This window comes from Chanodichthys erythropterus, chromosome 4 (assembly GCF_024489055.1).
Source record: "Chanodichthys erythropterus isolate Z2021 chromosome 4, ASM2448905v1, whole genome shotgun sequence".
NCBI lineage: Eukaryota > Metazoa > Chordata > Actinopteri > Cypriniformes > Xenocyprididae > Chanodichthys > Chanodichthys erythropterus.
Genome location: NC_090224.1, coordinates 23,580,249 through 23,592,439, shown reverse-complemented (window position 1 = coordinate 23,592,439; position 12,191 = coordinate 23,580,249). Strand labels below are relative to the sequence as shown.

General features: G+C 39.7%; 1 protein-coding gene across 2 annotated transcripts; it reads right to left on the bottom strand.

Annotated features, from left to right (window-relative positions):
- Nucleotides 1-759: 759 nt before the first annotated feature.
- LOC137018669 (frizzled-6-like) lies at nucleotides 760-11,797 on the bottom strand. Of its 2 annotated transcripts, XM_067383373.1 has the most exons (7): nucleotides 11,619-11,797; nucleotides 10,024-10,286; nucleotides 9,080-9,276; nucleotides 7,318-8,323; nucleotides 7,090-7,238; nucleotides 3,517-3,858; nucleotides 760-1,963 (listed from the first exon to the last, which is right to left on the bottom strand). In XM_067383373.1, exons 2-7 carry the CDS (start codon nucleotides 10,210-10,212, stop codon nucleotides 1,897-1,899), a joined length of 1,950 nt encoding a protein of 649 aa, XP_067239474.1. In that variant the 5' UTR covers nucleotides 10,213-10,286; nucleotides 11,619-11,797; the 3' UTR covers nucleotides 760-1,896. The 2 variants fall into 2 exon arrangements, with proteins under 2 accessions (XP_067239474.1, XP_067239475.1); XM_067383374.1 differs by lacking the exons at nucleotides 10,024-10,286; nucleotides 11,619-11,797 and having other exon boundaries at nucleotides 9,035-9,162.
- Nucleotides 11,798-12,191: the final 394 nt, after the last annotated feature.

The following is a 12,191-nucleotide window of genomic DNA, read 5'->3' as shown; positions in this document are numbered from 1 at the left end:
ACTAACCTGTCTCCATATCAGCATGATGAATCCGATCTTCAACCAGATGGAACTGGATTAAATATTTTGACTGTTCTGATCCCAGTCTAATTTCTGCCTGAATCATAATCATGCACTGTTTGTTGTTGGCCAGAGAACTGAACTACTAAGCTGGTTTCTCCCAGGGTTTTATTCTCCATTCTGTCACCTGATGGAGTTTGGGTTCTTGTCGCTGTCGCCTCTGCCTTGCTTATTTGAGAACACTTAATATTCAACATTAGTGATCTGACTGCAGTGACACCATTGGATGAGAACTGATCTGAGCTAGGCTGCGTTTACCAAAAGCATCGTGAGCCAAAGTTGATTATAGAACCATGGCCACCAGTGTTCTCTACGATAAAATTATCTCGCAAATATTTTAAGCTTGTTTCATAATTGATGAAATATTTCTTGAACAAAACTGAATCAAAACTGAACTGACTTCAGCAGAACAATGACACCAGTGTATTTTTATAGCCATTTACATCATAGATAATTATTTTCCTGTTTATCCCTGTAAATCTATATTGTATAAGTAAAGTAGTTGTATTTTCTGCCAAAATATTTTATGCAAATATTTTAAGTAAATTTTATGGCTGTATAATGAGTGCTTAAAACAATCTAGTTTAGATAACGTCAACATTATGGCCGTGACTCTTTACTTTCCGGTAAACAAACAGTGCAGAATTACACATCAGGATGTGAGCAATAAAGACCACAGGCTAAAAATCATTGCATTGATGGTTTTCTATGGGCTTTATTTTGTTAAGATAAACTTTGCATTACAACCATATTATAGTAAAAACATATGCCAGACAGATACAGCAGTACTTCATCACACAATTGCAATTGATTTTTAATACAATGATAATCAAAATATATCAAGTGACCTATTCTATCCTCCACCCAATGTCGTTATGCACCATTTATTTACTGTATATAAAGAACGTTTAAAGTATTTTTGTAACTATAGAAGGTGCAAAAAACCCTTAATAACTGGCATAATAATGAACATCAATAATCCTTAGTCAGGGCAGATGCCATATTGAATTTAACAGATGAAAACGAGTCTGTGAGAGATAGACTCTTTACAATGGTGCATGCTGTATAGGTAAAGGTACTAGATAAATTTAAAAACTTTCAAAACTTTTATGGAGTTTTGGTCTACTAATTTTTTTTTGGGGGGGGGGGTATGTTTTGTCAGATGAGCATCTGGCATGTTGTTAAACAGCAGGACGAACTGTTTAACACACTGTACTACTATTTAAGAAGGCACTAAGGTCTATATATCATACATATTAAAAATACATTTAGCAAAGCTAAGTAAAAAGATTATTTGATAGAAAAGCTGAGATTCAACTGAAATGTTAAATACGTTAATCTTTATCATTTTAATTTGAAGATTAAGTTTTACTTGAAGGCAGAGAAAGTTAATATTACTAAACATTACTGCTGTATTTCCAGTTTGGGATATTTTTTGGTGAAGAGCTAGAGCACTTGTGCAAATTCTGTAGAAATCTTTAGAACATTTAATTTAAGAGTGATTCTTGAGTGAAATCTGTTGCTTTTGTTCATAGATTCCAGTGTTAAGACCATTCCAGTGATGAATCGCTTAGAGAAGTGTTACAAATGTGCAATCCTGTTCCCGCAGCTGCAAAAATCACAACGGACTTATAAGACTGTCAGTCAAAATGGATCCTGTCAGTGAGCATCAGCTGCGTGACCATTAAACCCTCAGATCTTACAAGAAGGTACAGGAACTCAAGCAGAGATTCCAGTGCTGCAGACATCAATAACGAAAAACCACAGAGAATGAAGGGCGGAGCCAGAAGTCTCTCTCTCTGACCTCCATTCAGATGCAAAGCCCAGCCTGAGCTTTCATTGGCTGCTGGTGCAGTGGGCGGAGCTCTGGCCAGCCTCCAGCACATCATCTTTGGGTGTCATCCTTCAAAAAGCAATTACAGTAGGTGTTAAACAGCAGAAGGAAAAATTAAACATCTGTAGAGATCTGACAAATGCAAGGAATATTGCAGGCTCAGCAAGTTCATCTATCTGTCTGGAAAGCTGCAGGAGACAAAAGAAATTCTGAAATGTGAAGCTTGTATTTTTATTAAAGCACTAATAAAAATTTCTCCATATCCACCATAATCTGCAACGTGGAATTAAGATATTGCCTGTGTATGTGTGAGACTTCTAGTTATTTACTTACAGTGGCTAATGAATCAGAAGAATAAAGTGCAGTAAACGGTAAAACTATTTGAGCTTAAACCAGTGTGTTTATGATTATGACAATACATGAAAATAATATGTTAAGAAATACCAGTTTGCAACATCAAGCAGCATAACTAAGGCTGTTTTGTACAAGAGATGTGCGAGACTATTGCTGCTGCTAGTCGACTAGCCATTTACTTTTTTTTTTTTTTTGCACGTTTAATGTCTTATTTTTTATTTTTACAAAGGCTATGTTTAAATAACCATCATGTTAATGTTACATTTTAAAATTAATTTAAATATTGTATATCTGGAACGGAAAAGGTTTAGCATTGGTTTTCACTCGCGGCGGGTTCAGAGAAACGTCCACTCGGAAGCCTGCACAAAACTAGTAGTGTTTTCTTCTATGTCATGTCAAACGAACAAATAAGCTTGCTTATAGGCTCGTTATACTACCGTTTATGAGGGACAATATGGTATGAAATTTCATATTGGATTAAAGGAGAAACATAAAAAACTTACTTGACACTTAGAGAATATGCTTACATAATGTATAGTTGTCAAACTATTATGTGATTTTATTTGAGGAAATCTGTTTATAATAGGCTATTAGATTTTAACTTATTGGTCTTGCACTATTGATTCAGTTGATTTGCATAAACATGCCTATATTGGCTAACGTTGATTAAATTTAATATACAGTGATCATAACGCAAGGCAAGCACATCGCATATATCTGACCTGTTTAGGCGGTATTGACTGTTCATAGATTAAAGAGTATATTTCAATATACAGACGGTCTCTGGGGTTATGGTTAGAATAGTAAAATTTTAGTTTAAAGTTCATAAAATAAGTCATGTGCACATCCCTATTTTGTGTTTTGAAGTGAATGACACAGGAAGCCAGACACATTCAATGTACAAATTTCCGTACCATTCTTGCATTTCAAATAAAGTTGGATAAAAAGAGTCGGAGAGTCTGTGGGAGGAGATAGCCACATGTAAACAGTGTCATTTCTGGTATTCTTGAGCATATACTGCAAAAGTTAAACAGACAAATGGCCATGAATACACTATTATAACAACTGAACCCAAGTAAAATGCTTGATTTGAATAGAGATGATGTAACATACAAAACAGTGAATAGATGCATCTGCTTTCCTTTTAATACTTCAGATCAGTTATTAGATTAAAGGAAATGATGTTCCCAGTGGAAAGGCTGTCATGTGATCTGAATGTAAACTGCATGCACCATTGTCAAATAATCATCATAATTTAAAATACTGACCTGTGTAAGCTTTCAGCGCGGCTGCTGATCCGACTGGAAGTGTCGGCTTTACTGCGTCTCTCAGCGGGAGCCGTCGAGCCCAAGCCTTCCGAGGAGCGAGGCGGATCACAGACGCTCTGGCTGGGAACGCAGTGGTTGCGGATTGCCGTGGAGACAGGTGTATTGTCATGGTTACTGCTGACAGGGGTGTGAACGCCTGTGCTGGTGCCCATGGACTTGGACACGACCTTGAGCTTGTGTGAGGAGGACTTGTAGTGTTTGGACTTGTGCTGCACGCGGCTGTTGTGCTTGAGGAAGAACTCGCAGGACTCCTGCAGAACACGCCTGCTCTCGCTGATGGGGCTGAAGCACAGAAACAACAAAATTGCTGTCAATCAATCAAAAAATTACCTAATTAATCGCACACTTTATCTGTAATTAATCACGATTAAAAACATTGGGGTTTTTAATATTTTTTAGTCACAGTTACACTCCAAATTAATGCAGAAACATGTTAAAGACAGTATATTTTGAATATTTGTTGTAATGGCATCTTTTTATGAATGAAGGCCAGTATCACTGTTACTATTACAAGTGAGGCTCCCGCACCTCCTTCCTCGCACCACCAGAGGGAGCCATCACAATAATGACCGTTTCCCATCCGGACTTCATTACCCATTGGCCCTCATTCCTGGGACTGATTGCACACACACCTGCACCACATTACACACGCACACACGCACGTTGTGAAGTCTTGCTTTGCCCCGGTGATCATATAAATGAATTCTAGTGTCCTGAACCCACTAGTAAAAATATATAAAAAATATCTGAATAATTTTGGATGGACAGTATAATATAACGCTGGCCAAATTATGATGGTAAAAAAAGGGATGCTGCATTAATTGCATTAAATATTTTTAACACGTTAAACTGAGAAAAAATTAACTGCTTCCGTTAACATGTTAATTTTGACAGCACTACAAAAATCACATATTCTGTTTTTATACAGGTAGACATGGAATTCAGTTGCTTCTTCAACATTAAATGAGACCTATAATGCTCCTTCACAAGATGTAATATAAGTCTCTGGTGTCTCCAGAATGTGTCTGTGAAGTTTCAGCTCAAAATCCCCCACAGATCATTTATTATAGCTTGTCAAATTTGCCCCTATTTGGGTGTGAGCAAAAACAAAGCGTTTTTGAGTGTGTCCCTTTAAATGCAAATGAGCTGCTGCTTTCCAGAAGAGGGCGGAGCTTTAACAGCTCAACAACAACAAAGCTGGAGAATCTCACGCAGCCAAAATGAGGATTGTCAGTAACGGTGTTCAGCCTTATATTGTTCAAACCGGAGTCGACACTGATGGAGAGACTCAGGAAGAAGTTACAACTTTTAGAATGAAACTGGACGTTTCTGAATGGTTAGTGGATACATTTATGTACAGGTGCTGGTCATATAATTAGAATATCATCAAAAAGTTGATTTATTTCACTAATTCTATTCAAAAAGTGAAACTTGTATATTATATTCATTCATTACACACAGACTGATATATTTCAATTTTTTTTTTCTTTTAATTTTAATGATTATAACTGACAACTAAGGAAAATCCAAAATTCAGTATCTCAGAAAATTAGAATATTGTGAAAAGCTTCAATATTGAAGACACCTGGTGCCACACTCTAATCAGCTAATTAACTCAAAACACCTGCAAAGGCCTTTAAATGGTCTCTCAGTCTAGTTCTGTAGGCTACACAATCATGGGGAAGACTGCTGACTTGACCGTTGTCCAAAAGATGATCACTGACACCTTGTACAAGGAGGGCAAGACACAAAAGGTCATTGCAAAAGAGGCTGGCTGTTCACAGAGCTCTGTGTCCAAGCACATTAATAGAGAGGCGAAGGGAAGGAAAAGATGTGGTAGAAAAAAAGTGTACAAGCAATAGGGATAACCGCACCCTGGAGAGGATTATGTAACAAAATCCATTCAAAAATGTGGGAGAGATTCACAAAGAGTGGACTGCAGCTGGAGTCAGTGCTTCAAGAACCACCACGCACAGACGTATGCAAGACATGGGTTTCAGCTGTCGCATTCCTTGTGTCAAGCCACTCTTGAACAACAGACAGCGTCAGAAGTGGCTAAAGACAAAAGGACTGGACTGCTGCTGAGTGGTCCAAAGTTATGTTCTCTGATTAAAGTAAATTTTGCATTTCCTTTGGAAATCAGGGTCCCAGAGTCTGGAGGAAGAGAGGAGAGGCACACAATCCACGTTGCTTGAGGTCCAGTGTAAAGTTTCCACAGTCAGTGATGGTTTGGGGTGCCATGTCATCTGCTGGTGTTGGTCCACTGTGTTTTCTGAGGTCCAAGGTCAATGCAGCCGTATACCAGGAAGTTTTAGAGCACTTTATGCTTCCTGCTGCTGACCAACTTTATGGAGATGCAGATTTCATTTTCCAAAAGCTACCAGTACCTGGTTTAAGGATCATGGTATCCCTATTCTTAATTGACCAGCAAACTCGCCTGACCTTAACCCCATAGAAAATCTATGGGGTATTGTGAAGAGGAAGATGCGATATGCCAGACCCAACAATGCAGAAGAGCTGAAGGCCACTATCAGAGCAACCTGGGCTCTCATAACACCTGAGCAGTGCCACAGACTGACTCCACGCCACGCCGCATTGCTGCAGTAATTCAGGCAAAAGGAGCCCCAACTAAGTATTGAGTGCTGTACATGCTCATACTTTTCATGTTCATACTTTTCAGTTAGCAAAGATTTCTAAAAATCCTTTCTTTGTTTTGGTCTTAAGTAATATTCTAATTTTCTGAGATAGTGAATTTGGGATTTTCCTTAGTTGTCAGTTATAATCATCAAGATTAAAAGAGATAAACATTTGAAATATATCAGTCTGTGTGTAATGAATGAATATAATATACAAGTTTCACTTTTTGAATGGAATTAGTGAAATAAATCAACTTTTTGATGATATTCTAATTATATGACCAGCACCTGTAGTTGCTGTGGAGTTATTCAACTCATCCACTAGCATGTGTCGTCATCTTCATCTTTTGTGTTGAATTGACCCTCGTTTGTGAAGCAGTCCGGCGTAAAATGACGGCATGTCAACAACACTCGACTACAACAACTCTTCCTCTTCTCTAAAGCAGCCCAACATGGCCCCGCCCCCGAGAACACACAACAAAGGGGGCGTGGCCATGTTGGGCTGCTTTAGAGAAGAGGAAGAGTTGTTGTAGTAGAGTGTTGTTGATTTGCCGTTATTTTACGCATTTATGTAAATTTTAGTGTTAGTGATGTCACCAAGCCGTTTGTTGTAGTCCTTAAACAGCGATTTCTGTAAAAGAAAATATCTGCTTTTGCATTGAACTTTGAGTGTTGTAACTTTGCAGATGTTGTTTATGATCAAACGACAACATTACACACTAACTAAAGTTAAAAAGTCAAATCATAATCAACCTTTTTTTGTTTAAATTATATTACATTGAACAGATCAGAGTGAAACTAAAGTGGAAAACATGACAAAAAGAATAATCCATAAAGCCATAATCAGTTAAGTTAGGGTTAGAGAAAGTGGCCTCACTCTTTTTTGCGCGTTCTCTTGAAGAATGACGCCCACTCCGAGCAGGTCTTCTTACTGCTGACCCAGAACACAGCTGGTATTCCCACAACCAGCGTCATCAGGTACTTGATGAGAAACAGGGAGAGCTCAGGCCGCTCCACATCAATACTCTACAACAAACCAAAGAACAGTCAGTCAGTCAGAGACTAAACACTTTGATAATCTCACAGCACAGGACTGATGTCTCACGCGGCTGGAGCAGGGGATGCTGTACTCCTGACAGTGCTCGTGGATCCAGCTGTTCTCCCAGGTGCGGCGCTGGGCTTGTTCGTACAGGTAGCAGCCAAGCAGCACCAGCAGAGGCAGCAGGTAGAGGCCGCTGAACACGCCGATGCGGATCATGAACTTCTTCAGCTTCTCCTGGTTCCGTTCGTCATGCTGGATCACCTGACGCACGTGGTTCAGAGACACGATGCCAGCAAGCAGCAGCGACAGGCCGACCAGCACCCCGATGGCCAGCGGAGCCACGACGCACCAGCGCAGCGCCGGCAGATCGTACAGGCCGACGAAGCACACGCCGCTGATGCCGTCTCCCTCCACCTTATTGAGCGCCAGCAGCACGACGGTCAGCGCCGCGGGCAGACCCCAGGCCACCGCGTGGAACCACACGGCCTTCTTCTCTATGGCTTCACAGCTCCACTTCGGCCCTGCAGCCAGAAACCAGGTGATGGTCAGAATGACCCACCACACCATTCCCGCAGTGGAGGAGAAGTAGAGCAGCATGAAGAGCAGCGAGCAGCTGCGGCTCCGGCCTCCCAGCACGACCGTCGACACGCGGCCCGGCACACTCGGCTCAGAGCAAGCGGCCGCGTTATCCAACAGAAAACCAACAAAATAGACGAGAGAGACAAAACTGTAGCAGACAGAGTAGAAGACGATCGGCCGCTCAGGGTAGCGAAATCGCTCGACATCAATGAGGAAGGTTAAAAATGTGAACAGAGTTGCACACAAGCACACAACGGAGCTCACGCCGATGAAGGTCTTAGCGAAGCGCACTTCATGTGGCTCAAGGTACATGTTGTCGCAGGGCGGCGCGCAGTCTTGAGCCCCGAGGAAAGAGCCGGAGCGAGACTTCAGCTGAAGGGGGCACCAGAATCCCAGATCCCGACCGGACGGCAGAGAGCTTCTGGACGTGGTCACTTCTTCTACGGCTGAAACAGCAGAACCGTCAGGAGAAAAGTGACATGATTCCAATCTGAAAAACACAAACAAACATAAAAAATAAAAAAAACACAAATAATTCACAGATCACAGACACTGTCAAACCAAAGGGTCTTTCGATTCTTGTTACATAAAATATGTTTTTTCAAAAAAAAAAAAAAAAATCACCATTAAGGCTGCAAATAACAATTACTTTAATAATCAATATATCTGTTGATAGCTTTATTATTATAATACCTTTACATTTTCTGCTCTTTCAAAACAATGCTGCATGCAGGATTTCAATCACATACTTTATCTGAATCCTAACTGAGGACACTTAATATTCAGTAATATTACTGATTTAACTGCACTGACACTATCAGATGTAAGCAAAACTTGAACTAAATTGAGCTGAATTATGACACTACTGCTTTATAGCTGAATTGAATTTCATAATTGAGGAATTTTTCAAAGTTATTGATCTGAACTGAATCAACACTGACTTCAGCTGAATAATGACATTATTGTCCTTTATAGAGCTGCTTTACAGCTAACTAATTAAGTAACTAATTAATTAGTTAAATTAGTTAAGAGAACTTAAGTTTTCCTATGATCCCACACTTGGGTCTTGCAGTTTTTCCACTGTAGCTTATGCTTCTTTTTACTAGCCTAAAGTGACACAGAAACACACAGACCCAAATAATCAATAATGAAATATGTTATTCCATTTTCATGATCGACTAGTAGTTGCAGCCCTATTCACCGTCGGAACATGTCCATATCTGAATGCCGTTGATGAAGGTCTCACCGGTCGCACTGCAGCTCTGACGGCCAGCTGATGCCGAAGGTGAGCATGTCTCCGCTGCAGTCTGACCGCACACGCTCACACAGCTCTCTGCACGGCCGCAGCACACGAGTGTGATCCCGGCACTCGGGAACGAAAGCCTGGCACAGGAACAGATGCACGTCAGGAGAGCAGCGCAGGCTGGCCAGCGGCATGAAGTGCTACACAGACAAAAAGAAAAAGAATTGCATAAATAGTCTGTGAATATAAGCTCACTGAAGTCTATGGAAGCATATTAATGTCAAAAGCCACGGGGAGTTCAGTTTGTAACCGTGTTTCTCTGTTAGTCGCTGAAGTGCCTGTTCACAGAGGCAATAGTCCTCTCGGTTACTGATGTAGTAATACTCCGTCCTGCACTTGAGCAGAGGCTCTTTTGCACAACATCACAAACATGATCATCCTCACATGTTTATGTCATGTCCGCAAACAAAGAAAAGAAGTGTTGTCTTCTACAGCAGTAGATATGCTACTTTCTGTCTAAGACAGACGCACCTCTGCTGCTTGGACATGTGTAGCGGAAGATTCTGCTGCGAGATGTGCTTTGGTTTGGATCTATTTACATTGGCAGAAGAAAAACAGACAAAGTAACTGGTGATATTATGTCTGAAATGTATCAAAGGATGTCGCTCCTAACCTGTATGACATTACACGAAACACGAAAACATTTTTTGAATATCTTCTTTTGTGTTCCATGGGACAAAATCATACAGGTTCAGAACAACACAAGGATGACTAAATTATGTCAATTTTTATTTTGGGGTCAACTATGCTGTAACATTTTTTGTGAAGTGTTGTATAAAAGCAATATCACACACTCCCAATTGTGATGTTGGTCTGAATATAAGAATTAGAGAAACAGGGATCCACAGGCTTGGCTGCAGATTAAAATGACCTTCACCAAACCTTACCTTCATCTTTACTGCAGCGATGTCCTGGTCATAGTGCTCAAGCATGTTGGGGAAAAATGTGGTGTTGTACGGCATGCCATGACACCACTGCACATGCACAGGCTCGCACGTGAACAAAGTGTGGCTCATGCAAGAGTCCAGCAGGAACAAAGCGATGCTGAACCAAAGCAGGATCCGCATGGCAGCCATCCGGAGTTGAGCCCAGATGATTCAGGAGGATCTCCGGGATATCGGAGTCATCAGTGGGACACCAGCACAGACATCTACATGAACACATGAGGACTAATGTAATATGAGCACAGTCACGTCGAGACTGGAATTCAATCTGCTAAATATAAAGTATTTGTGTGCTCTTAATTAATAAAAGCAAATTAAAATAAAAACTGTCTCAAAAATCGAAACCTTACACAACAGTTGAGAGGGTTTGCTCTGCGCCACTGAACGCGTATACCGTAAGAAAATCTCTGGCTAACTTAAACTTGCCTCCTTCTGCACATATAATCAATCATTATCAGAGGAAACCATTCAAGACAATCAGCTCTAAGTATGACTATAGTGTGTTGTCATGCCTGTGTCATTGAAATGTTCAAATTTAGGATCTCAAAACAAGTGAGAATGAAGGCCAGGGTCATGTATAGTAAATTTGCCATAATGAATGAACAGAATATGAAGTTCAACGTCACATGTGTTGACGAGATGTCAGATTTATGCATCACGTATGTTTATGATGGTGGTGGTCTGTATCTGACTGCAAGATTTGCTCTGCTGATTTACTCTATTGAGACTCTATTGACTCTATTGAGTGGTAGGAGAGATTAATCATCCTCATTAGTGATTAATTATCAAGATGATCTTAAATGTAAATGATTTAAATATCAATAGATATCAGAGGATATAATTTGCTTAATTATCAGCAAATATATAAAACTACACATGACGCAGACTTTGACCAATATTGATTCACTAACCCATCCTCCCAGAAAAGCATGCTGAATTTTCTATTAGTCTTCCTTATTTACATAATCCATGCTAGAAAGTTTTGAACATTGAAGAACATTCCTTTTGTGCCATATAAACGTCATGTTTTTGACTTCTCTTCCTGTTTTAATAATGGTTTGTTTGGTCTAAACGTGTTTCTGTTCAAACATGAAAAAATACTATAGTAATTTATAGTAAATACTATAGTGTTTTTGAACCATACTATAGTAAAGTACTTGAATGAATTTGTTGTGGTAATTCTATAGTTGTGGTAATATAACAGCTAGCTATAGTAATATAAACAATTTACTTTACCCAAGTTATCTACAACCATAGGCTATATTATACTACAGTGGTAAAAACTAAAGTATTTATTACAGTTAATCACTTCACTATAGTTAACACCACAGTATGCTGTAGCATTCATTAACAAAGTGTTGTAAATACTATAATATACAGTATACCACAATTTACTATAGTATGGTTCAAAAACACTATAGTACTATTTACCATAAATTACTATAGTATTTTTTCATTGGCTATCAACTCCGGACACTGAGCACATCAAATATCGCACAAAGTTTCACAAATGTTTGTACAATTTGATTATATCTTACTTTAGGTACAAAATCCTCTAGGTCATTCTCCGCCGGAGACTTTGTTTCAGAAGTCTTCATGTATCCGTGAGTTAGGGTTAGTTAGGGAAGGGTTAGGGAAGGGTTAGGGTTGAGTTATCCTGGAGAGCAGGAGAGAAACAATCGCTTTGTGGGAGTTTGTGACTTCCGAGAAAAACTAAACTCAGGTATGCGCGTGCGCAGAAAACGTCATCATATTTCACCTTCGCAGGACTATATCAGATGTTTACACACACACACACACACACACACAGCGCGTCTCTCTCTGTATATTACTGTAACTACTGTAATAATCGCGCACAGCGGCTGATTTGAAGTTCTGCTGTATCTGTTTAATCTTGTGTTTAATCTTGTTTAATCTTGTGTTTAATCTTGTGTTTAATCTTGTTTAATCTTGTGTTTAATCTTGTGTTTAATCTTGTGTTTAATCTTGTGTTTAATCTTGTGTTTAATCTTGTGTTTAATCTTGTTTAATCTTGTGTTTAATCACATCGCTCTGATGAACTCACCGCAAGACGCCGAAAATCTCGCCCTTATTGTTGTCGTAATGGATCA

What these genes read in the sequence shown, in the direction of transcription:
- LOC137018669 (XM_067383373.1), bottom strand. Translation starts at nt 10,212, where the DNA reads ATGGCTGCCATGCGGATCCTGCTTTGGTTCAGCATCGCTTTGTTCCTG. An exon ending in AAGAGAACGCGCAAAAAAGA is followed by an intron (nt 3,859 to 7,089) that starts GTGAGGCCACTT and finishes TCTGTGCTTCAG; the next exon opens with CCCCATCAGCGAGAGCAGGC. An exon ending in CGCGCTGAAAGCTTACACAG is followed by an intron (nt 1,964 to 3,516) that starts GTCAGTATTTTA and finishes TGCTTTTTGAAG; the next exon opens with GATGACACCCAAAGATGATG.